General features: G+C 41.8%; 3 protein-coding genes and 1 long non-coding RNA gene across 13 annotated transcripts; all 4 read left to right on the top strand.

Annotated features, from left to right (window-relative positions):
• The first annotated feature begins 1,650 nt into the window (after positions 1–1,650).
• On the top strand, positions 1,651–6,584 carry LOC134632932 (uncharacterized). 3 transcript variants are annotated; one of them, XM_063481813.1, is made up of 4 exons: positions 1,651–2,765; positions 4,403–4,514; positions 4,631–5,219; positions 5,420–6,584. In XM_063481813.1, exons 1-3 carry the CDS (start codon positions 1,977–1,979, stop codon positions 4,657–4,659), a joined length of 930 nt encoding a protein of 309 aa, XP_063337883.1. In that variant the 5' UTR covers positions 1,651–1,976; the 3' UTR covers positions 4,660–5,219; positions 5,420–6,584. The 3 variants fall into 3 exon arrangements, with proteins under 3 accessions (XP_063337883.1, XP_063337882.1, XP_063337881.1); XM_063481812.1 differs by having other exon boundaries at positions 1,651–3,219; positions 4,661–5,219; XM_063481811.1 differs by having other exon boundaries at positions 1,651–3,219.
• Positions 6,243–8,983, top strand: LOC134633017 (ribosomal biogenesis protein LAS1L-like). The gene is made up of 2 exons (XM_063481882.1): positions 6,243–6,512; positions 6,555–8,983. The coding sequence occupies exons 1-2, from the start codon at positions 6,243–6,245 to the stop codon at positions 7,122–7,124; spliced, it is 840 nt and encodes a 279-aa protein (XP_063337952.1). The 3' UTR covers positions 7,125–8,983.
• Positions 8,984–9,210: 227 nt separating this feature from the next.
• Positions 9,211–14,441, top strand: LOC134632930 (uncharacterized). Of its 7 annotated transcripts, XR_010094631.1 has the most exons (10): positions 9,219–9,647; positions 10,376–10,436; positions 11,491–11,685; positions 11,784–11,897; positions 12,052–12,257; positions 12,375–12,499; positions 12,971–13,132; positions 13,382–13,506; positions 13,596–13,697; positions 13,840–14,441. It is a non-coding gene; the product is annotated as an uncharacterized LOC134632930 (long non-coding RNA). The 7 variants fall into 7 exon arrangements; XR_010094632.1 differs by having other exon boundaries at positions 9,211–9,647; positions 11,496–11,685; positions 11,784–12,257; XR_010094628.1 differs by having other exon boundaries at positions 9,213–9,647; positions 11,784–12,257.
• Positions 14,442–16,065: 1,624 nt separating this feature from the next.
• On the top strand, positions 16,066–24,002 carry LOC134632929 (uncharacterized). Of its 2 annotated transcripts, none has more exons than XM_063481809.1 (15): positions 16,066–16,603; positions 16,768–16,907; positions 17,078–17,303; positions 17,416–17,491; positions 17,614–17,894; positions 17,977–18,012; positions 18,121–18,193; positions 18,291–18,368; positions 18,635–18,835; positions 18,917–19,016; positions 19,114–19,276; positions 19,378–19,484; positions 19,558–19,702; positions 19,839–19,965; positions 23,151–24,002. In XM_063481809.1, exons 1-15 carry the CDS (start codon positions 16,556–16,558, stop codon positions 23,348–23,350), a joined length of 2,001 nt encoding a protein of 666 aa, XP_063337879.1. In that variant the 5' UTR covers positions 16,066–16,555; the 3' UTR covers positions 23,351–24,002. The 2 variants fall into 2 exon arrangements, with proteins under 2 accessions (XP_063337879.1, XP_063337880.1); XM_063481810.1 differs by having other exon boundaries at positions 16,070–16,603; positions 16,844–16,907.
• Positions 24,003–24,692: the final 690 nt, after the last annotated feature.

Below are 24,692 nucleotides of genomic sequence, written 5' to 3'. Positions count from 1 at the left end.
TTTTGTTTTAATTTTTCTTTATTTTTTTTTCATTTTTTACAATTCTATCTCGCCACATAAAAGCTCAAATCAGAGTTATAATTATTTAGATAACAAAGGCGAACCCACATTACAAGAACTACAATAAAATACAAAATATAAAACACAACAACACAAACACAACAATTTGCCTAAGACTGAGGACCGGATGGCCTCAGCAGGTTGGACCGTCGTCCGATACGGGAAAAGGCGGAAGCTTTCCCGTAATCGTGACAACCAGCAGGGTGGGTTTCCTTCGGGAGGGATGGCCCGTGCATTTCCTGCCTCACAGAGGTGGCAGGCTCAGTCCCCTTCCCCTAACCCTAACCCCCTAACCCTGGAGAGAGCTATCAACTCAATCAGGACATCAGCCCTGAGAGAGCGTGTTGCTTCTTGGCCTACAGACATATTTAGTGGGGCTGAGGGTAACCTCTTTAACACTAACAAAAGGGTAAAAATATGTAGAGTGTTTGATGTTTAAGGGTATTTTGGGGAATTTCAGGAGGCTTCAGGTAACTAAAATGAGAACACAGTTCCAGAACAACCCACTAGAGGGTGCCATATTCTTTTTTAAGGGAATTTTCCCTCTGTTTGGTTCTTCTCATTAATAACAATATAGGCCCCTCTGTGGCCGTTTCATGACACAATCCTGGCCCTGAAGCCTTTCCTAAACCTAACCCTTTTAACCCCATGCAGGGTTTCAATATTAGCCCTAAACTTAACCTTTTTCAACCCTGAGCTCAGTCTGCACCCCCCCCCCCCCCCCCCCCCCCTTTGTTATAAGATCCTGACCCTGAAGCCTGCTCTTACCCTAACCTCTTTGAACCCCATGCAGAGACTGATTCCAGCCCTAATTTTAAGCACTGATCTTCTTTCTAGCACTAAGCGCAGTATTTGGTTCCTTGGAGCCCAGTTTAAGCCCTCATGTAGGGACTGGAAAGGACGGCTCTCCTCTTTTTGGCATGGTGGGGGCGACGTGGGTGCCTGGGCCTGGGAACAGGTATGGACTGTGCAACTTTTTCTCCCCCTAACCCGCCCGTGCCGCCTGGCCCCCCACTCAGGTCGCCCTAAGCCCTCACAGCGCCACAATTAAAAGGAAAAGTGTTCCTGAGAGCATCATCTGGACTAAAATTTCCGTGTATATCTATATATATGTATGGGTGTTTCTCGTGTGACCTCTGGTTGTGAACATGTTTATCTCCCAATGAGACTCATGTATGTGCTTTTGTGGACAATTTCAAACCCAATGTTTATTTCCTGTTTTTTAGCCCACTGATTGGGACACTTTATTTTATTGTATGGACAATTTATGGACAAATAACATGTTCTAAAAAGGAATATTGTTCTCATTGATGTTCTGAAGCCCAGGTTGGGATACACTGTTTTACATGTGACAATTATTTTGTGAAAAAGAACTGTATATATGTATATAGGCCTGTGAATTGGCATCTGGGCAATTTCATACTCAGCCGCAAGGTATTTATAAACTGTATGGTGATGTTCTGTTTTCCGACATTCTTTGAAAGCAGCATAACGTTGTGTGACCAATCAGAAACTGTCTTGCACAAGGACCTTTGACCCTGACAATGAGACTCATTTTGATTGGTTGTCTTTAACCCGGGAACCCGAAGGACTATGGATAATGGGGTCCGGTTTCCGTACAACCTCATGGACTGCACTTTGGTCGCACACGATCTGCTTCGGACTCTATGTTTGGACTTTGTTCTGCTTGTAGCAAGCCAGCCTGATGAAGGTATATTAAAACCGAAACGTTGCAACATGTAAGGCTTGCATTTAAATATGTGCAGTGATTTATGGAGCAAAAGCTCATTAAAGCGCCTATTGATCACATGAAAACGCAGCACGAGTGTTTTACTAGCCTACGGCCGCTTAACCTTTATTAGCAAGCACAATAGTGTGTATACAGTATAGTTAAGGTTAAAATACGGGCTTGAAACATGCCTCCTTGGTGTGAGGACCAGCCGTGGACCGTGGTGGAGCGCCGGAGAAGAGGTGGGAGAGAGCGCAGGACACCGTCCCGCCGATGCAGCGATCGTGAAACCGACGCCTCGGTCGCTGGAGAACAAAGGTACGGAGATGAGAGAGACTTTCCTCCACGGCGGCAGCGAAAGTGGAGCAGGGAGCCGCGGGTCGCGGAACGCTATGCTGCCCAAGAGAGAACCCGACCCGAACAGAACCGGAAAGCTGAATGGGACTTTACCCAGAACAAACGGTATGTAAAGCCTGCCCGAATGAAACGGGCCGAACCTCCACAGAAGAAAATACAGTCGGATGATCCTGACTTCTCAGCCAAGGTGCGCATCATTCACAGACTTATTAAATCAGTTCATCACCTGAAAAATGTTTCACAGGATATTTATCCTCCCTCTTTGAACAAGATAGTTCATAATCTAATGACTGTAATTCAACCAGCAATTCCCCAAAGAGAAACACAGAATTTAGTTGAGGGGAATGCTAAGAACTGGGCCCACACGACCATTGTAATCCTCCGTGACCATTATAATCAATGCATAGAGGAGGAATTAAAGACTCTTTTTGAGTTTCCTAAACAGGACTGGAGAGGCCCCTTGGAGGTAGCCACATCCTGGGCCAAGAGGAATCTGGGCCGTCGTCTTCAGCCTGAATCTTGGGAGCAGGCTCAGACGCTTATTGTGTCGAAGCTGACAGTTCTGCAGGCAGCTGCTGGGTCAACCAATGCAGTCAGCGAACCCGAACAACAGCCACAGGTGAATGAAGAAATGATGCAGCTGGACATTGTTCAGGACCTTGATAGGGGACTGGAGCCAACTTCTCTGCACACACGATCCACCGCATCACAGACCAATACGGACCGGATTACATCCATCACAGCACAGCTCCATGCTGCACCTGCACCAATCATTGCACTCAAAACGATGACTGATCCTGTCCCAGAGGACGGCACATCATTTATGGGGAGACAGGAAGAGAGAAACAGCGCACAGGGATCTGCCATTCCTCCTGAAATTGTACAGGAGACAAAACCCATTCAAGAGGCGCAGAGAGACCAGAGGGTGGATGGAATCTTAACCACAGCCCATGAGGCCTCTACTGGGGAGAAATCCTCTCCCTCTATCCAGCCGTCACAGGCCCTGAGCAAGGAAACCATTGAGGTCAGGGAGCTCGCACAGGGGGAATTCACCCCCAAGAAGACCAAGAGAGGTAACATAATAACAATGCAGAAACTGCAGTCAACACCACACCTTGGCCTACCACTCACTAACGTGGAGAGACTTCTTAACTCATGCATCCAGAGCTGAGAGAACGTATAGCTGCTTGGCCTACACACATATTGAGAGAGACTGCGGATAACATCGCTAACATTGGCAAAAAGCACTAAGCCCAGTATTTGGTTCTTTGGAGCCCAGTTTAAGCCCTCATGCAGGGACTGGAAAGCACGCCTCCCCTCTTTTTGACAGGGTGGTGACGACGTGGGTGCCTGGGCCTGGGAACAGAACAGGACACATTATTGCACATAAACAATTTTATTACAGGTTTTAAGGAGCACATTCCTGCTCTACCTACTGATAAGTTCAGCACGGAACCAGATAATCTCCGCTGGACTGACAAAACTGCAGAGCACATGTTGGATCATTTTAATGATCATTGTTAATGGAGCATCTCCAGGAAACTGATCGGAGTGACTGATTTTGTGTTCATTGTGTATTTCTGTGCTTTAGGAAGACTTCAGGTGCCATTAGGTGAGAGTATAATCCCAATACAACCCACTAGAGGGTGCTGTAACTCCAATTAAGGGAATTTTCCCCTTCTTTTTACTCTTTTCCTTTTTTCCACAATTTTACTGGTATAGGCCCTTTTATGGCCATCCCATCATAAACTCCTGGCCCTGAAGCCTTCCCTAACCTTAACCTCTCTTAACCCTATGCAGGGACTTTATTCCGGCCCTAAGTCTAACCGCTTGGAGCCCCAAGTAGACATTGGACCCTAATTTCAATCCCCGTCTTCTTCCAGTCCTAAACCTAACCTATGGGTTCCCTAAGCCCAACCTTAACCCCCTTATTCGGGACAAGAGAGGACACTTCCCTCCTGGAGAGCAATCTGTGAGTGACGTGGGGGCCCGGGATGGGAGCAGGTGTGGACTGTGCATGGAGCTTGGCCACCTTTGGTGGCCAACCTCCCAACTTGAACTCCCCCTGACATCACAGACAACAACGACGGCACAGTTGCTGTCAAATATGCTCCCACAGAGGCCAGTCTGCATGAGATGGATCCATGCACATCCCGGGTATCTGCATATGTTTAGGAGAAATGCGTGGGAATAAAGTGCATGGAGAGAATAGTTTGGAAGGAAGTCACTAACCACTCTTTTTCTGTCTGTCAACAGGAAGTCCCTTGCAGTTCTACGTGGATTACATGTGCCTATGGCCCTGGCCTTATCCACGGGACTGTCAACAAGCCAGCTGTCTTTACTGTTAACACCAAAGATGCTGGAGATGGTAGGTAACAGTCACATGGCCAAACACACATTGTGTGCTGTGGAATGCTATGACTTACTTGCTTCCTCAGATTTTCAACACACGGGACACTGTCTGTTCATATCACATCTTTGTAGGTGGTTTGTCTTTTGTCTCTGGCCATTAAGGGTCCATCCAAGGCTGGACTGTGTGGACAACCAGGACGGAACCTGCACGGTGTCTTACCTTCCAGTGCTGCCACGAGACTGCAGCATCCTTGTTAAATACAATGACAAACACACCCCAGGCAGCCCCTTGTCTGCTAGGATTACTGGTAACATCAGTGTAGACCATCCATGCAGCCTCTAAGATGGCAGCCCAAACACTACAGTAAAGTAATTCATTTCCTGCTGGATCTGGAGATGTTCCACGACCACATGTTGGAAACATTCTGATCAGATGCCCCAAACCCACTGCTCCACCCCTCCCCTGCAGCTGAGCCACAAACCACAGCCCACCACAATATGAAAGAAAAGGTGCATTTATGCCATTAGTGTGCCCTAGGAATCACTGCTGGATCTCTAGGTGACGATTCCATGAGGATGTCCCATCTGAAGGTGGGCTCAGCTGCAGATATTCCACTGGACATAGGAGAGCTTGACCTCAGCCAGCTGACAGCCTCTCTTACAACACCCTCGGTGCGAGAGGAGCCCTGCCTGCTGAAGATGCTGCGTAACGCTCACATTGGTGAGTGTCCGTCTGATAAGTGAGAAGTTTCCCAAACAATGAGACTCATCAGAATCCAAATACTTTATTAATCACTGAGTAAAAGACAGAGAGGGAAAAGTAATAAAATTAAAGCATGGAGAAAGAATCAGGAGCAACTGAAACAGGCTGCATGCACACACAAGAGTAAGCGTTGTTAACATCTGTTTTGTCTGTCTTAGGAATCTAGTTTGTTTCCAAGGAGATTGGTGAGCACCTTGTTAACATCAAGAAGAACGGCCGTCATGTTCCCAGCAGCCCAGTTGCTGTAATGATCCAGCAGTCAGGGATTGGTGATGTGAGCTGTGTGCGTGTGAGTGGACCGGGGCTGAGCGAGGCCAGGACTTTTCAGCCTGCAGAGTTCATCATTGACTATCGTGATGCAGGTATATGCTCAGTGAAAGGATAGATAGGTGAGCTCCTTTGGTGTGAACAGGACTCTTCTAAGAACGTTCTACGACACTGTGGTGGTGTCTGCTGTCTTTTATGCTGTGGTCTGCTGCAGTGGTGGAATGGCAGAGAGGGACTGGGGGAAACTTAACAAACTGGTCAAGAGGCCCAGCTCTGTCCTGGACTGTCTGCTGAAGTCCATTCAGCAGATAAGCTAACATCCATCATGGACAGCCCCTCCCACCCCCTGCATGAGACTTTTACACCCACAGTGTAGGAAGGAGCGCTACCAAAGGTCATTCTTACCAGCAGCTGTCAGACTCTATAATCCAGTTTAACATGCTTATCTGACTCATCACCTGTTTAATTGACGTATCAAATGTTTTTAATTGCTGCTGCTCACTTGCAGCTTGTTTGTACACTGTATATTTCACCAGGATCATTCATCACTTGTCTACATATCTCTGTACACTTTTATCTGTGAATTTAGGTTGCTTATGTATATAGGACCACTTTGTGTCTTCCTTCTATGTTTTATATTCCTCTTGCTATAAGAGCTGTGTAACACCCAAATTTTGGGACAACCTGTAGTCGAAGGATTCTTCTCTGCAGAAGATGGCGTTACAGAGGATATCAGCTTGGAGGGACAGGTATGCTGATAGCGCTTCCGTGGCCATCGACTGCACGGCGGATCTGGTTCGCTGCCAGTTGCGTGACTGGTCCGGACCGCTAAATGATGATGAGCTGGTCCTGATGTACGGGATGGCCCTGGTAAGGTTTGTTAGCCTCATCACAGAGCGCAAGAACAGGAGAAAACCCCGGACGATGAAGATGATGGCTAGGAAGCTAAACATCCCAGAGTGGTTGGTGAATCTGAGGTACAAGGTCAGTCATCGGAAGACTCCTCCATTGAAGTCTTTGTGACAGGGATGTGAGGCGGCCCTGGAGTGGCTCAAAGAAGAGTACTGCGCCAGGCAGTTCAGAGAGGATGAGGAAACTGACCTCAAGCAGCAGGAGGATGACGTCCTACAAAAGGTCGAGCAGTTTGCATTGGAGTCCAGGGATCTATTGATTGATGTGCTGCTGGAGGATGGATTTCTGGTTCCTACCATTGAGCAGCTAGAAGCATTAGGCTGTGACACCTCTGACAGTGCCAGTCCCACTGAGCCCAGAGTCCCACAAACGTTCCTGCACCTTTGGCTGCCCCTGCTAAAGATGGTCAGCTCACCATCTTTTATCCACCTCTTCCTCGAGAAGCTCTTTGTGAAACAGAAGCTGCTCACCAAAGAGCCCAATGGTCACAGGGCTTTCTACATATCTGCCTGGATTTCAGAAGTCCTCCTCTGCAATGGTAACAAATGGGCCAGAATGAAGGACAGGATTTTTACAGACCGCATCCAGCTGAGGTGGCTACACCTGATAGCTCTGTGTCTGGATGCCCCCTGCATCAGCATGCCTCACCTGCTCCAGCTAATCCTGGATGACATGGAGCACTGAAATTAAAATGTAAAAATTAAATGTTAAGAAGACAAAATGTTCCGAGAGATATTAATATTGATCACAGTGGATTAATCCTGGATGACATGGAGCATTGAACCCAGCCCCCCCACACACACCCTCACCCCGACCCTCTTAGCCCCAAACACACACACCCCCACCCCCTCACATGGAGCATGTCATCCAGGATTAGCAGGAGGCATGCTGGATGCCCCCTGCACCAGCATGCCTCACCTACTCCAGCTCATCATGGATGACATGGAGCATTGAACCCCAGCCCCCACATACACACCCTCACCCCAACCCTCACCTGCTCCAGCTAATCCTGGATGACATGGAGCATTGAACCCCAGCCCCCACATACACACCCTCACCCCAACCCTCACCTACTCCAGCTAATCCTGGGTGACATGTTCCATGTCATCCAGGATTAGCTGCTAATGTCGTCCAGGATTAGCAGGAGGCATGCTGGATGACCCCTGCATCAGCATGCCTCACCTACTCCAGCTCATCATGGATGACATGGAGCATTGAACCCCAGCCCCCACATACACACCCTCACCCCAACCCTCACCTGCTCCAGCTAATCCTGGATGACATGGAGCATTGAACCCCAGCCCCCACATACACACCCTCACCCCAACCCTCACCTAATCTAGCTAATCCTGGGTGACATGTTCCATGTCATCCAGGATTAGCTGCTAATGTCGTCCAGGATTAGCAGGAGGCATGCTGGATGACCCCTGCATCAGCATGCCTCACCTACTCCAGCTCATCATGGATGACATGGAGCATTGAACCCCAGCCCCCACATACACACCCTCACCTGCTCCAGCTAATCCTGGATGACATGGAGCATTGAACCCCAGCCCCCACATACACACCCTCACCCCAACCCTCACCTACTCCAGCTAATCCTGGGTGACATGTTCCATGTTGTCCAGGATTAGCTGCTAATGTCGTCCAGGATTAGCAGGAGGCATGCTGGATGACCCCTGCATCAGCATGCCTTCTTTTTAGCATGGACTTCATAAATGTTAAGAAAAAGATATATCGCAGATCTAAATTTGGTCAGTCAGCATTTTCCATAAAGGCTTGCCATCTGTGGAACACACTTCCAACTGAAATCAAATTGATTACAGACATCAGATCGTTTACATTGAAGGTTAAAGTTTGGTTAAATGGAAATCACAGCTGTAGTCATTTAATTATTGATTTTTTATTTTTTTTATTTATTGTTTATTAATTGTAGTTGTATTTATGATGTATTTTGGAAAATGTATGTTTTATTGTAAAATGTACGTATTGTGATTGTCAGCCCAACAAGGGACAATTGTTGAAAATTAGCAGTAGCTATAAACTTATGTGAGTTACATCAGTTTCATGTTTTGTACTTGGACGATGTTAAACTGCACTGTCCCTTTTAAATAAATTCAATCAAGACTATTGCTGTATTTTAAAAAATGTGTATCATCATAGGATACTCAATCTACTTTCTTTTCTAAGACAAAAGCATGATTTTTAGGAACGCACGAGAACCCGGCAGCAAGTGTTTTACAGGTCCAAGGTGTGTTTATGTCTTTTAAAATATACTGATAGGCATCCTCTGACACAACATAGTATCTTTGTACTGCGTGTCTAATCCTAGAGAAATCAACCCCGTATTTTATTGCATATTGTAACGTAGTGCGTACCTGTATTATGCTTTGAAAATGTGATACATGTAATGTGATCATCAAAGATAAACACAGATGGCTAAAAGAAATGTTTGATGGTAAAAAGGAAACAAGTGTTGTGCTGCTAAACTTTGAGGTTCTAAGTCACCAGCGTTTAAATAAGAAAATGCAAAGAGGAAACTAGCTGTGGAAGGCCAGGACTGACATAATGAATTTATTAAATACACCATTAAATAATTAATTAAATGTGGGAATAATTAATTAATTAAATATTTATGGCACAATTAATTAATTAATTTTGGCCAACACGTTCTCACTCCCAACTCGTCAAATGTGTGACGCATGGTCAGGCTCCCTCTGCTTCACTTATGGACGCGCAGGGTCCTCCTATTGAATACTATGCTGCTCCCTAATCGTTGTTTATTGACGACAAGAGATTTCCGCGGAAGAGCCTGTTCGTATATTTATACATTTCCGAAATCACATTGTAGTGACGTGTACTGAACACAATATATTATATAATGTAAACAACTACCTGAGAAACAGCAGATACAGCAGCTAAATTAATTATAGGCCATTACTTTTGTATCGATTATTGCATTTATGGAGGGAGTGATGTATGCTGGCACAGCTAGCGACCAGGTGACTTTATTCACCCGCTTCGGCTGTTATCAGTCCATACAATGGGCGTTATTAGCAGAAATCAGTCCCATAGATATGGGCCATCCACCTGCTAGATTGTTCAGAAGGTTGTTATCATCCATCCAGATGGAGGATCACTGACAGGAGCGTGGAAGACTCCAGAATCCACTCTGGCTGGAATCCGGTGGATACAGCAGTGTTACAGGTAAGGCCGTTTAAACGGACAGCATTTATAGAATGACTATTAAAAGTCAGCGAGTGTCAATAATGTTAATGTGGTGATGTTAGTAATACACCGAGTGCTAATATAACAGCTTTAAGATGCATTTGTAGATATTATTACGTGTTTTACCGTCTTTATGGTGCTAGCTTAAAGTTACGGTGTAAACGTTAGCTTATATTGTAGTAAAGCTATTACTGTTTAAACGATGTTAGCACAGAAATATTAGCTTCTGTCATGACTGATGAAGTTACTAGTTAATAAAGTTTCCAGTAAAGTGATTAATCGCAGACACAGATTAACAGTAAATATCCCGATTAGCTTCAATGCATCTGTAATAAATATGTGCAAGTTTCAGTGCTTCGTTTAAACTGTATGATACTTATACTGACCCAGGGTCAGTGTAAAATACAATCCTAGCTGTGTGAACAAAGCCTGGCTCCTTTAATCCTGCATGACAAACCTCAGGATGCAGGTTCTTATTACTCTTTCCTGCTGGCACACCTGAGAGTCAGCTAGAAACTTACAGTGACGTGGACATCATGCAAAGACTGCCAGACTCTGTAATACTGTAAATGATCAGTGACTCAGGTTAACACTAAACTTTAAACAGTACCTCTGTGTCTCTGTGTGTGCTGAACATCTAGAATCAGATTGAGTCAGGCTGCATCAGCTGAATCTGTTATTTGTAAATATCAATATTTTTTATTCAGGTGTGGGGATAATATGTAAGACTGCAGTGAAGCGATGTACCAGATGAATCCCTGGCCAAAGGTATTGTACTTAAATCAGACTACTGATCCAGCCACATCAGCCTTTTGTGAGGTCTGTTTAAAGTAGACTTAAAATGAACTGCAGGTTCCTGAGAGGTGGACTGTGAGCACAGAAACACATGTTCATACATACAGCTGTAGCAAGCTTACATTAATTTTAAATAGATTTGTTACTCTGATGTCTGTCTCTCTGTTAGTCCTCTGACAGACTGGTACCTGTCCAGGTGTGCTCTACCTGTGACTACTGGGACAGGCTCTGGCTCCTGTAATAGAAATTTTCTATTATTCTCATTTAAAGTATTTAAGTGCTTATGCATATGCTTAGTTGTGACACTGTTATAGACTGTTCAGTGAAAGTTTCTAAAACTAGATGAACTTACTTCAGCATCAGCAGTTTGAGAAAACAACTCCCTTTACAGGTGCTGATAAGGCCAAGGGCACAAAACAGCATAACCATTGATCCGTTAGGTTTCATAGCGAGGCGCGTGAAGTGTGGTATGATCAGTTTGTAACTTCCTCCCTCTTCCTTGGAATGCATAAAGGAGTAGGAGCACGACTTCTGTGGCAGAGCTGACATGACTGTGATGTTTGATGTGTGTTGGCTCTCCTGCGCGCAGTAATAAATAGCTTGATCACAGCTCTTTCTGTGTTGCAGACTTTATTTACAAACTTCCACGATACCCCCCACCCTCCCACTGTGAACATGAATTGAATATTCAGAAGAAAATGAATGGATAGACTGACATTTGTTTAAATACTTCTAGAAATCTGAGCTGTTGGTGTGGTAATAATATTAGAGCTAGCAATCTTTCTCACTGAATCTCTACTGTGAGTCATGTTACCTGGGATTAATTCTATGTTTACCTGACAGCCTGGACAAATGCGCTCTGTGAAGGATGTAAATCAAATCAGATTTTAACTGCTTACATTTAAGGAGCCTGTTCATATTTAATTGTAATATGAACCAATGATTTTTTGATTGCTGATTCTAAGAGAGTCTTTGTGGAAATCCTGTTTGGCTTTTTGTCATTTTAATTCTCTTTTCCATTTTCCAGAACAGTTCGCCACAGTCGCTGTCCACATGGGTCAGTGGGACCAAGCAGCACTCTGCCAATGTGTGGACTCTGACCAGCAACATCCAGCAAGACCCAGGCAGCGTTTTCTATCTCCCAGCTGGAGTTTTTTGTTTGTCTGTGACTGGAGAGTCAGATTTTTGTTGAAGCTGGAGGAACAGCCTCACACTCGCAGAGGTAAGTCAGTTTGTAGAGATCCCTCCCATCTTGACTTTTATGTGCTAGATTTCTTATCTGAAATGATAATATTTCAGTGACTGCTGCTTATACCACAGGTTAATACATGCTACTGATCCCTGATGGGAGAATCATCACCTCTGCCAACAAAGAAGCCTGGTGGATGTTTGTTTGCAGTCTAATGATGGGACCTCATGCTCTGCATCTTCAAAGTTTGTCTCTTGATTATTATTCATACACAGTAATGTGAATTATGCTTATATCTAGTATAACTGGACCAACCTGGTGCTCTTCATTTATAGAGGCTGTTGAGTCTGAATGTTGGATGTTGTGTATCTCTTGTTCTCTGGGCTTTGTTGTCCTCAGTCTTTTTGCAGGATCAGAAAACAAAACCAGGATGACCGTAAATGTTTCTTCTCCAATTGGATGATGATAAGACCGTGACACGGGATGCCCCCTTTAGTCTTGTGATGAAGCAAAGCTCAGGACGAAGTGTGATTAAATGGTACCCACATGTGTGCTGCTGAGAAGGATGTACAAGGGCACCTGCAGCCAAATCCAAGCCTCCTCAGGTTAGTTGTAGTTGCAGAATGCTATAGGACTGAGACAGCTGAGGCATCAAATGTTTGATTAAACGGATGAAAAAGAGAAGTTTCTTCCCTATAATTATCACTTTTTAAAATCTTTAGCAACTTCAAGTCTGTCAGCGTGCTGAGGTCACAGAAACAAGAAAAGAAGCTTCAGACTTCAGAGTGTTGTTTACAGTTTTCTGTCATCATGATCTCCCCTGAAGTTTATCACTGTGAGCCAAGCAGTAAGTCCACAATACTGTAATGATGATTCTGAGTTTGGTCACGGTTGCATAATATTTTAATAATATACAATTATTTTTTGTAATTCATATTTTTTCTGTTAATCAAAAATTTACTTTGTGAAATTTGTATTTGAGAATGCAGAATGTGACAATATATTTTTGTTCAATATTTAATTTCTTTCAGTTGCAATTGTTAAATGAAAAAAAAAAAATATATATATATTCTGATTTAGCAAACTAATTTATCAAAAATATATATACATATATCTGTATTAGTTTTAATACATTAATTTGACACCTGTATTGAAAATACCATATTGTATTCATACAGAATCAGTATGATATCATTGTTTGTCTGATTGCTGAGACTAAGAGCTAATTTGATCTGTTTAGATCTAAAGTATCCAAACTCGAGCTCTAATGTTTCTTCACCCTTGTGTGTGTGATATGTGATTTCCTACATGCTGACAGAGCAGAGCGGCAGTTTGTGCTCACAGATGGAGACGGTGTGGAGAGACGGTGGTGTTTCCTCAGAAGAACTAGCAGAGTCACAAAGAGCACCAGTCCATCTCACCACCTTGACTTGCTGACTTATGCTCGTCTGCACTGCACAGAGGAAATCAACTGACCGAGGTTTGTCCAGTGCAGTGTTATGAAATGTATATTTGTTTTGTGCTTACAGATATGTTTTTCTTGACAGAGGCTCTGCAGAGGTTAGAAAAAGCAGAGAAAATATGTGCTTTACATTTTACTGTGATTTACTGGGATATTTGTTGCCTGATGTTTAGCAGGAATGGAGGAATGGAATCAAGGGGAGATGTTTTTGATGTTTTTGTAATGTGAGTAAATCTTCGGTATTATTTATTTGCTTGGTTATTTTAGGAGTGTTTCTGGGTGAGGGAGAGAGGAGTCATCATCCAGGTAAAGTGACGTGGATCAGTGGACACACTTGTCTCCCCTTTAAAGGAGATACTCTTAGAGAGAGACGATCCGAGTCATCCCTAAATGTTAGTGCTTTCAAATACAAACAAAAACGAACATCCAACTTTGACTGTAATACAATTAAATCTTTGCATGTGTGTTTTCAAACTCTCAGATGGGCAGGATGTCAGTCTTGGACTGTGTAACCTGCCGGAGCAGCACTGAATGACCACCACACATGAGCATGTTCCTGCAACATTCAGCAGCTTTGCTTTTGGTAAGTAGAGTTACCTAACTACAGTAACTATAAACACATGATATCCATTTCTAACGGCCTGGTTACTTCCTGTCAGTTTTTTTAGAAACCATGTGGTCACCTGACCTAACACTGTTTCTTCTTCTTCCCCTTAATGTTGAAGTGTCAAATGTCAACCAGCTGGAGAGGAAACTACACCAGTGTACTGGGATGTTTCACCAACACGTGCCAGATGCTGTTCCTTCATGGTGACATCACCAGAGACAGCCCCGCCCACCTCAGGACCTCGCCATTGATCATGATGATTATAATAATGACAGCGAGCGGAACTAAGACTGTACAAATCCATGACCAGAATGTTTAGATGCTTTCTAATTATTAATGAATACTGAGAGCCTCTTTCTGTGTTTTGTCTGTTTTGGGTTGTTTTTTTTACCTCATTTGTTACTAACAAAGTTCATCAAACTCACACAGTTTACATTCTGTATGTTTCCATCTTTACCAGCCACAGTCTACCTGCATTTAGAAAACAAACCTTAGAAATCGTCGTTTTTCTCTTTTGTAATTTTGTAATTCAGTGAATATACTGCGCTGCTTCCTTTTATTGCATCACACATTGCTTTAAGTTTTTCAGTGTCCAGTTATTTTTTACTGCTGTTTGAATTCACTGTATGTTTGACCCTGTAGACTGTTTAATGGACTGCTTGTCTTCCTGTTTGTAACCGACGCCTGTTTTTGACTAAAGATTTGGATTTCTGACTTTAACACAGCCTCTGCGTGTCCTCCCTTTGTGTCCTCTTCCTCTGTGAATGTGTTGCATGTGTCACAGATTCATTTTATTAACAGCTTTCCCACAGTGAATTGCATCAGCATTCATTCACAGCACATTTCAGAAGGATTCAGATTAATACAGTGATCTTATAGTCAGAATTATCCTGACAGACTGCCACTGTAAATTATCTTTCATCAGGTCAATTTTAAAGCTCAGTATTTCAAAGCAGGAGTTATGAAGAATCATATTGGCATTAGGACTGTAACAATATGTACTAACAAAGTCAAAGTTTTTTAATTATGCTAGAATATTGGAAGACAATCAACTTTTAGTGTTTTCTGCATATTAATTATACTGAAATAGAGATGGTGACCCTACCTGTACAGAAGTATACTAAACAACTGACAATCTAACAGACATCATTGGCCTGAGCCGTCATGCACAGTGAGTCTGATCCTGTGCTGTGAGAGTATGACAAGCATGTTTCTGGTCAGTTTGGAAGAAATAATATCACAATGTAGATCTTTTTTTCAATATTCCTTCTCTTTTACAACATAAACTGTGATCAAAGCTACTTATGTTCACAGCATGTAATAATAGTGACAGTCCAGGGCATTGTGGTCTGTTGAGCTAGGGTTAGGGTTAGCAATTCAGACATATGTAATCAATCTCTTGCTGGATATAACAAACACCTGCTAACAAAGGAATTCATATTATAATTTGATTTTCATGAAATATTCATATTCAGTATCAGTCATTTTATATTATAACCACATATCCATCCAGGCTCATGGTGGGGCAGGGCTCTGTCCTGGGATGCTTAAGTGAAAGGTAATGTACACCCTGACCAGGTATCCAGTCTGTCACAGTTGTTTTCAATATTTTGTTCTAAAATATGAGTGAAAACAAAAATCCAACTAGGATTCTTGCATATGATGGATGAAGTCTGTCTTTGACTGTATTGTCCAGCTGATCCATCAACCCCCCAGCAGGTAAACCTTATCATGACATAACACAGTAACAATGTAAAAAATTAAACAGCAACTGTCTAAATTTAAAGTGCATTCTAAACTCCTCTTTAATAAATTATTTGGATGTGCAGTGAGTCATTCAGGACTGTAAAACGTGAACTAAAGAACCCAGAGTCTTCATCATTAAATCTCTGGTTGCTTCATTTTTCTATCCTATATCAGATACTTTAAAGGTTTTAGTAAAGTTGCATTCTCATGGTGAGGCAAAGTGCTTTATGTGTGTGTGCGTGTTTCATGAACGGCTGTAAAAGCCCTTTAATTAAAGAACAAAGCGGGGTTTGAGTTCGAGTTACGGCAGACTGTCGCTACTTCTAAATGGAACGCAGCCTTCCGACGGCGGACAGCTAACAACAGGAATCGGACGCGCGGTCCACCCTAGCCCACAGCAACCACCATAGCAACAGCCTAGCATGACTTTCCCCGTTTCTCAATATGCGTACTTGTGCGTACTTGCGTTCTCGTGTACTCGTGATACGTCATCAGTCGGAGACCAAGTACTGTTCCAATTCGAAGTACGCATCAAGCCGAGAACGCGAAAAAGTCCCGGATGTGTTCTCGCTCCGCCCGTTTTATCGAGCATTCATCGGTGGTGACTTGTGTGGACTTGGTATATATTATGGCGTTATTTCAGTGCCACTATTCTGAGCGCACGTAAAAAAAGATTGCAGGTGCAAGTGTTGCATTTTGAGGAGAAATTTATTTTGAGCGTACAAAAGCTGAATTTGAGTGAACAAAATTCATTGCTGCGTGCAAAAAATGTATTTCAGTGTTTGCGCTTATCCACATACACACACAATAGCACCCCCTCTCGCTCAGTTTTTTCATTTGCGCTTGCTCGCAATGTGTTGCTTGCGCTCACAACATTCTCTGCTGCGTGCGCTCAACTCTCTGTACACCGTTATAAGTGTGCCACAAAACCAACCAATCACAGACTTGGTTTCAAAAATTCTGATTGGCTCTTACGGTCTCCAATCAGCTCGCTAGCTGCTGCATTCCGGACACCGGAAACACTGTCCACTCAGCCTGGCTTCTTGCAGATAGAGGGATTTTTGATTTACTCTGCAGCCAAAGAAGAGATGGCAGAATCAAACAATGGCTCCAATGATACTACACCACAGTATCAGGTGAGTTTAATTTTTTTTTTTGTGAATTTAGTAATTTGATGTCCTTTCTGTTTAATATGCTGTGAAATTGTAGTTACAGATGCAGCTGTAGAGTTTAAGCTAACCTTATGGGTAATTACCAGCGTAGTCTTACTGAGGCAGTGTATCCTAATCATGTTTTTTAGGGTAATGGTGCAGTTGAGTCAGCAGTAAGAAATCTGGTGTCTTTGCTGCTTAACAACATATCCACAAATCCTTCAGGGAGGCCAACAGAGAGTGGGCAGCCGGAGCCTAGAAATCTGACTATCCAGCAAGAGATGACAAGGTTTTTGCTTTTTTTGTGTTAAAGTTATTGGTTTATCAATTTATCAACATTGATTTTTAAATTAAAATGTGCTATTAAGGACTGATGTCATATTTAATAACTTTATTAAACAATAACCGTTATGTTATGCAACACTGCATTTTTTAAACTCATGCATTTTCATCCCACAGATCATTTCCAGGATATTTCAAATCAAACTTGAGCCGTGGTAAAAAGAGATGTTTAACATCTACTAAGCAGCTTGTTAAGGCAGGCAGTAAGACAACAGGCCTCAGTTTTTATTTGCTGTCCAAAAACACATCCTACACACCTTTGCCAGCTGAGGAGCTTGAACTCCTACAAGCTGGCATGGGGAGACAAACAGTGTCTCTTCCAGAAGATGGTGACCATGCAGAGGTAAGTTTGTATAGTCAGTATTAAAATAAGTCATTGGCAGACGCATTTAGCCTGAATCATATGCCACAGTCCATTTAGTGTTCCATTCTGCTTAACTGTGTTTTTAACTAAGATTTCAAGACTTCTGGAAGAAACCTTTCCAAAAATGGAATATCTTTGTGGAGGATGGCTCTTGCATAAGGCAACAGGTTTGTTGTTAATTCAGTTTTTATGTGTGTTTTTGGCATTCTTGCGTGCTCATACTGCATTAGGATTATGTAGTTGATACTTTTGCTGCTTGATTGTTTGTGCTATCTTTCTGTCAATAAAGGTGGCAGTGGTCGACGAAAGCTCACTGTAATTCCACCTGAAACAGAAGGATATTCTGTCAAAACACTGAAAGCTGTGTCAGGAGGTGGCAAATCCACTTTTTACATTGTACCTCTTCAGGAAACATTAGACACATCTCCTCTACCTCCCGACTCACAGCACTTTTCAAAGATGCCAAAGAAGTTATGTTACCAGTGTAATGAAGTTATGCCTCTGCAGATGCTTGCAGTACACATCAATACGTGCAAAGGAAAATTCTCTCCTGATGAGACTGATGATGAGGTGAGACAATTTTGATGAAATCAAAATGAGCAATTTTGATTAAATAATATAGTATCACAATTACTGTTTTTTAATTCTGCAGGAATCTGAGTTATGCATTGTGAAAAGCAAATGCAAGGTAAACCTAGCACATTACTAAAAACCATAGTAACTACAATGAATTTTGTATCGGTAATGATCTTTTCCCCACTATGCATAACATGTACCCCTTTTTTGAAATTGTAAGTTATTTGTCCAATATGCACTAAGGACTTTCCTGAAGATGAGATCACAATCCATGCGAGTCTGTGTGGGGATAGGTAATCTTTTTTCAGCCGTTTATGAAAAAATGTTAATCAGTAACAGTCCACGCAAACATATGTAGTTGTTTTTTTTTTAACTTTGTTTCGTCAACAGCTTTCAATGCATGGTCCCTGAAGAAAATGACCAAACTACATGCACACCAGCTCAAACTTCAGTATGCACAACAGACAGGTACTTTTTGCTCTATTATAGTTCATATACACACTATTATGCAGAACCATTTGTTAAAATTATGTGTAAGATCTTTTACACAATAGCTGGGGTTTAATTTCATATAAAACATTTTATGATCACACTACTTTAAATTATTGTTAAAGATTGTTGCACAGAACATGCTGCAATAAGTTCTAATCAAGTTTAATGTGGTAGCCTCTTTTAATCTAAAGATGATTATTTTTCTTTGAGAACTTAGGATGTTTTCTACCGTTTTTGTTAAGCGTGGAAGATGTATTGCGTTGCATTGAACAACAAGTCGACACCACAACAGAATTTAAGTTGTGTGTGGACAGAGAAGACCTTCCAGACAGAGGCATTCTCCAGTGGCAGAGAAAAAAATCTGCATCTCCCACCAGTGTTCTTAGGGTGGTTTTCATTGGAGAGGCAGGCGTGGATACAGGAGCACTTAGAGTTTTTGAGTGGTGAGTTGCCTATTACCTGTTTTGTCCTAGTGTCAATAAATAATGGATAACTTAAAAATGCGGATATTTTTTGTATGAAAGACATGATTTCAGGTATTGAAAGCAGATTCTTTGAAGGACCTGAGAACAAGGGCAAAAACCCCAAGTATTCTCTGACCAATCTTGATAATGAAAACTTCAGGTTGGTTACATACGAGCTTTGTGTATTACATTTAATACGCATCCGATATTTTTGTAAATGTTACCTGAAAATGAATTATAATCATTTGTCTTCACAGAACTGTTGGTGAAATAATTGCAGTCAGCCTCGCCCAAGGAGGCCCATCTCCTGCCTTTTTCAAAGAATGGTGCTACAATTTCCTCTGCTCAGGAGAGGTTGAGTTCAGCTGTCTGTCTAAGGAGGATGTTGCAGATGTGGAATCTTCCCTGCTCATCAGCAAAGTGAGCACCTGGTTTAGCTGTGGCACATGATATATTATGAGTATGGTGTTTTAAACACTTTTAACCTTCTGTATTTCCTCTTTCACATTATACATTTCCAGGTTGAAGATGCAGCAGACATACAGTCTCTGATGATGTGGGCTGATGAAATTGTCACCTGTGGATACACAAACCAGATAAAGATGGATAGTAAGGAAAGCATGATACGGTAAGCGAGAAAAAGTCAGAGATCATTAACCCATCCCCAACTAGTTTTTCATTTTTTTTTTTTTTTTTTTAAGTGCTATTGTCTTACACTCTACAACAAGACTGATTCCAGTGCTACAGCAGCTCAGAAAGGGCATGGAACTGTATGGTCTTGTGAACCTGATGGCTGTAAATCCTGAAGCTTGCCACAGTTTGTTTGTTCCTGGGAAAATCCTCAAAGTAAGTATTAACATAGCAGCTTCAGTCTGATCCAAAGACAGTCCACTTATCTGTACTGTATTACCCTGTATTTATTTATTAGTTTTGAATGAACAATATATCTATAATATAATCTACTTTATTTCCTTATTTACAGCCAGACGCTGATTTCATTATGATGAGCTGCCAACCACATTTCAGTGAAAAGGGGACATCTAGGGAGAGAACTGAGAGGAAGATCATAAATGTTTTGCAAGATTTCTTGCAGGAGATTGAAGCATCAGGTACTATATAGTATTAGCTGTATATACCTATAGTATTGTATATATACCGTATGCATCTGTTAAATATTTTTGCTTTAACATGCAGGGCACTAGGAAGTATTCTTAGTTGTTAATTTAAAACATTGTAATCCAGATTGCTTTTTTACGGTGGCCCCTAGAGACAAAGCACGCACAAACTCCAAAACACTTGCAAACTCCAAAGCACTTGCAAAATCCAAAACACTTGCAAACTTCAAAACACTTGCAAACTTCAAAACGCTTGCAAACTCCAAAGCACTTGCAAACTCCAAAGCACTTGCAAACTCCAAAGCACTTGCAAACTCCAAAACACTTGCAAACTCCAAAGCACTTGCAAACTCCAAAGCACTTGCAAACTCCAAAACACTTGCAAACTCCAAAACACTTGCAAACCCCAAAACACAACGGAAGTGCTCCAGGACGCTAGGGGCAGTGTTGAGCTTTTATTACCTAGTAACTACACAAGCCATGAAGTACCAATGACCGACGCGCTTCCCAGGTTGCCTAGCAACCATGATACTAACCGCTGGAAACGTGTCATACAACTTTGTTTGACAGAAATGAAAGAGAACATATTTTGTTCATTTGTTTGTTTGTTTCTACAAGAGCTTTGTGTGATTTGATAAGTATCTGAGGCTGAGACCACAGGACAGTAAAACATGATTTTTGGGCTTCGTTTCTGTACTGAACAGTCATTTAAGATTAGTTAGTAAATAACAATTTGCTAATGTTGTTCATGAGACTAAAGTCATATCACTTTGGTAATGTAAATATTATATGGCCAGTATTATAGTTATTATATTAATCATTATTAGTTATTACGGCAGTTAACATGAACTCTGTGTTAAATACTGAGCTTACAGATTCAAGTTGCAGTTATTTATATGTCTTATCACCTTAAATCTTCACTCAAAGACAAGTATCTTTGACAGTGCATATATATATATATATATATAGGTGTATCATATATAAGAGACAAATGTTGTTCCTTCAGTATGTTGGCATTACTAAATTTGGCTCATTGCTTACATATATTTATAAAAATAAAATGTACGAGCTGTGATAACTGTTTCTGATAAAATGAAGAGTAGACTGATATATGAAATATTCCTTTATTGGGTGAGAAAATCAGACCATGTCATAACTGCTTTAAGTCATACAGAATAGATATCAGAGCCTTAAACAGGCTGACTTCTGCTAAATGGGTCAAACTGGGCAGAAAGTACACAAACACATAACATCCTTATAGAATATGATGTAACACTATAGATCAACTTACCTCAGAATATATAAAGCATATAAACAATTACAGCAATATGATGCAACAAACACAGCAGTGCTACTAATCCAAAATACTCAAAGCTTCATAGAACTGAAACAAACATTTATTTTTAGCTCCATTCTGCTGCTGATACATACTTTAGGTTTCTGAATATTAAACTTGTTGCTGCCTTTCATAGTGTGTAACCTGAAGGCCCTGAGTACTTTCTCCCACACTGAAAACACTGGAATGATAACATTATTTGAAGGTTACCTAATAAGATTGATTCAGGACAGACATTAGTTATGTTAAACTTTTCTACCAGTCCTTCACAAACAGGGAACAGTCTGTTTATTCTCTCCATCTGTCAGCTGCTGCTGGCTCTTCCTCCTCCTCTTCCTCACACACTGCTGAGTTTGTCCTGGTGGATCATCAGGGGTGCAAAGCCTCACAGATGATGTGCAGCAGTGGGTCCCTCAGTCTGTCCTCACTCTGGACACTTGCAGTTGTCACACAAGGAAATCAAATGTGTGATAAGCTGCAGGATTCAAACACAAGTGTAACTTATAAATACATGTTCATACTTTTATTCTACAATCAGAGAGAAAGAAACAGAGAGAGAGTGCAGGACAGACAGACAGGTGACAGTCTCAGGTGTATACACTGCTACAGAACAGCACAAGAGAAGGAGGATTTAGCGTTTGTGTTATTACGAGTGCTAAACAAGAGGAGTTCCCAGATGGTCCAGTGGACACATGTGTGACTCCTGTGATTAAAGCATCTTTCTTTCAGCTTAACGTTCACTCGTTAGCTCGTTCAAACACACGTTAAAGTCCATTTGGCTCGACACCACCGAACAGAGGCAACAATAAAACATAGCTGACATTAACAGTGCAGTGAATCCTGCTTGTGCCGTCATATTCAGGACTGCAAACCGAGCAGCATCACTGACTTTCAGCTTGTTGTGTTTGTGGATATATGACTGACTTTAATTATCCATGAAATCATCACATCTCTGTAAGACTAAGGTCGACCATTGAACCGCGAATATTTTTAAGTAAAGGCTTTAAAACCAAGCTAATGTCACATAACTTTCCCGACATGTGTCCAACAGTAATGTTTTAATGTTCTTCATTATAAAAACATTTGCGCATAAATAAGTGACATAATATTCAGTACTTACTTCTGAAAGTTTACTCTTCGGCCGCTCCGCTTCCGCCGTTTTTTCGGCAAAATTATCCACACCACCGCCGCGCTATGAAATCTGGGGTATGTTGGGCCATGAAGGCTACACCGACCCATCCTTAAAATTCAGGGAAATTAAGGACGCATTTGAGGGCTGCATTTGGAGCAGCCTTTGAATTGGGACAGCCTTCGTCGTGTCGCTGTGACGTAATCGGCCTTAAAATGCGGCCTACAGCCCAAATCCGGTCATTGGTACTTCGTGGCTTGTGTAGTTACTATGTAACAAAAGCTCAACACTGCCCCTAGCGTCCTGGAGCACTTCCGTTGTGTTTTAGGGTTTGCAAGTGTTTTGGAGTTTGCAAGTGTTTTGGAGTTTGCAAGTGTTTTGGAGTTTGCAAGTGTTTTGGAGTTTGCAAGTGCTTTGGAGTTTGCAAGTGTTTTGGAGTTTGCAAGTGTTTTGAAGTTTGCAAGTGCTTTGGAGTTTGCAAGTGTTTTGGAGTTTGCAAGTGCTTTGGAGTTTGCAAGTGCTTTGGAGTTTGCAAGTGTTTTGGAGTTTGCAAGTGTTTTGAAGTTTGCAAGTGTTTTGGAGTTTGCAAGTGTTTTGGAGTTTGCAAGTGCTTTGGAGTTTGCAAGTGTTTTGGAGTTTGTACGTGCTTTGTCTCTAGGGGCCACCGTACTTTTTATTTAGAAAAGACTTCAGAAACATTTTCAAACATCACAGATGGAAACACAGGCGGTGCAGGTGGTGAAAAATCAGAGTCTCTTGCTGTCCAGCATGTGCTCCAGTGGATGACCGGCCAGTCCCATGTTCCCATCCTTCCTGATGAAAAGAGACATTTCAAAATAACATGCAAGTTTGACCACGAATGTAAGGAGCGGCTGGGAGATCACTCAATTTGTTACCCAGTTGTGAGTGCATGAACTTGTACTGTGACTTTTCCAGTGCAGCATCTGGACACTTACACAGTGTTTAAAACCATAATGAGTGCAGCAGTTAGATATGGTGGTGGATTCCACAGAGTTTAACACATTGTTGTCTTGTAATTTGGAAACTAAATGAGTAAAAATGTTTCTAAACATTAGCTGTTAAGATGTTCGTAGCTGTTTCATGAAAATGACAAGACTTCAAAACTTTGTGTAGGGTCCTACGTTGATAGATAATAAGCAAGTGCTTTGTTTGCTTGTCTACTTGTAATCTGAATGTTTCAGCAAAGAAATCCAGTATTTGAGAACTTAAAAGAGCGTTGACTTTCACGTCCATGTCAAGTGTCACTGTTGGTTTCACACCTGTAGCAAGAATTGTATATACAGGTCACAACCGTGTGACTCAGAATGTTCCAAGGGATTAATTGTTCTCTGAAGTCCCTCCAGGGTTTCCTCATCCAGTGGGCATTCAATTTCAGGAACCACAACTGTGCTGTTAGATTCTTCTGGCAGTACAGCACTCTCCCAGTCAATGCCTGGATCCTGAAGCTCCTTCAAATCCACAAACATATATAATAGTCATTATTCCAGAATAGGTACTTTTGGGAGTAATGTTATTTTGTGTAAGAGTTTTTTCCAATAAATACAACAATTTAAAAAGAATGCCTTTGTTTTCATGTTCTTCTTACTGTGATTTAGATTAGTGGTAATTGATAAGCAAGAATGTATAAAATCACCAGAAGCATCTCCCAGATGTGCTACAAGTGTTTAATATGTTAATTTCAGAAGAGCAGAGTTGACGGCTAACTAAAATTTTGAAATTCAACATTTAAATAAATAAAAAAAAAATCTGATTATGATCTGGTACCTCAAGTCTCTCGCCCTCGTCCAGCTCTTGTAGATGTCCCATACACCAGAGCTGTTCAGGAGTGAGACCACCTTCTGTCCTGAGGGGATGATTATTCCATCCTCCAACAAAGGTGACAAGATCTGCTCGGAGTCGAGGGACAAAGATGTAGTGGACACCAAAGAGATGAATGACATCTGAAATGTCAAGCAGGCCATCCTCCTCCAGTGAGTGAAGAATATCATGGTACTTGCTAGTGACTGCAATCCAGACATCACGCCAAAGTCGTTCTACTCTGTAAATACATTTGAATTTGGATTTCTGGTATTTCATGCTTTAAATCAATATCAGAACTGCTACAACAATCTACCCATGCAGTCAATAATAATATAAAAAACATCAAAAGACTAACCTCTGATTGTGGACACTCTTTCCAGATATGAAACTCGCTCTCCCTGTTCCTCTTGTGGCAAACATGAAATGTGCAATATC

This window comes from Pelmatolapia mariae, linkage group LG8, assembly GCF_036321145.2.
Source record: "Pelmatolapia mariae isolate MD_Pm_ZW linkage group LG8, Pm_UMD_F_2, whole genome shotgun sequence".
NCBI classification, from domain to species: domain Eukaryota; kingdom Metazoa; phylum Chordata; class Actinopteri; order Cichliformes; family Cichlidae; genus Pelmatolapia; species Pelmatolapia mariae.
Note: the sequence above shows the minus strand (reverse complement) of the source record. Positions and strands in the feature narration are given on the sequence as shown.

What these genes read in the sequence shown, in the direction of transcription:
- LOC134632929 (XM_063481809.1), top strand. Translation starts at nt 16,556, where the DNA reads ATGGCAGAATCAAACAATGGCTCCAATGATACTACACCACAGTATCAG. An exon ending in TTGTGAAAAGCAAATGCAAG is followed by an intron (nt 18,013 to 18,120) that starts GTAAACCTAGCA and finishes TGAAATTGTAAG; the next exon opens with TTATTTGTCCAATATGCACT. An exon ending in GCACTTAGAGTTTTTGAGTG is followed by an intron (nt 18,836 to 18,916) that starts GTGAGTTGCCTA and finishes TTTGTATGAAAG; the next exon opens with ACATGATTTCAGGTATTGAA.
- LOC134633017 (XM_063481882.1), top strand. Translation starts at nt 6,243, where the DNA reads ATGGCGTTACAGAGGATATCAGCTTGGAGGGACAGGTATGCTGATAGC. An exon ending in TGGTGAATCTGAGGTACAAG is followed by an intron (nt 6,513 to 6,554) that starts GTCAGTCATCGG and finishes TCTTTGTGACAG; the next exon opens with GGATGTGAGGCGGCCCTGGA.
- LOC134632932 (XM_063481812.1), top strand. Translation starts at nt 1,977, where the DNA reads ATGCCTCCTTGGTGTGAGGACCAGCCGTGGACCGTGGTGGAGCGCCGG. An exon ending in CCCCAAGAAGACCAAGAGAG is followed by an intron (nt 3,220 to 4,402) that starts GTAACATAATAA and finishes GTCTGTCAACAG; the next exon opens with GAAGTCCCTTGCAGTTCTAC.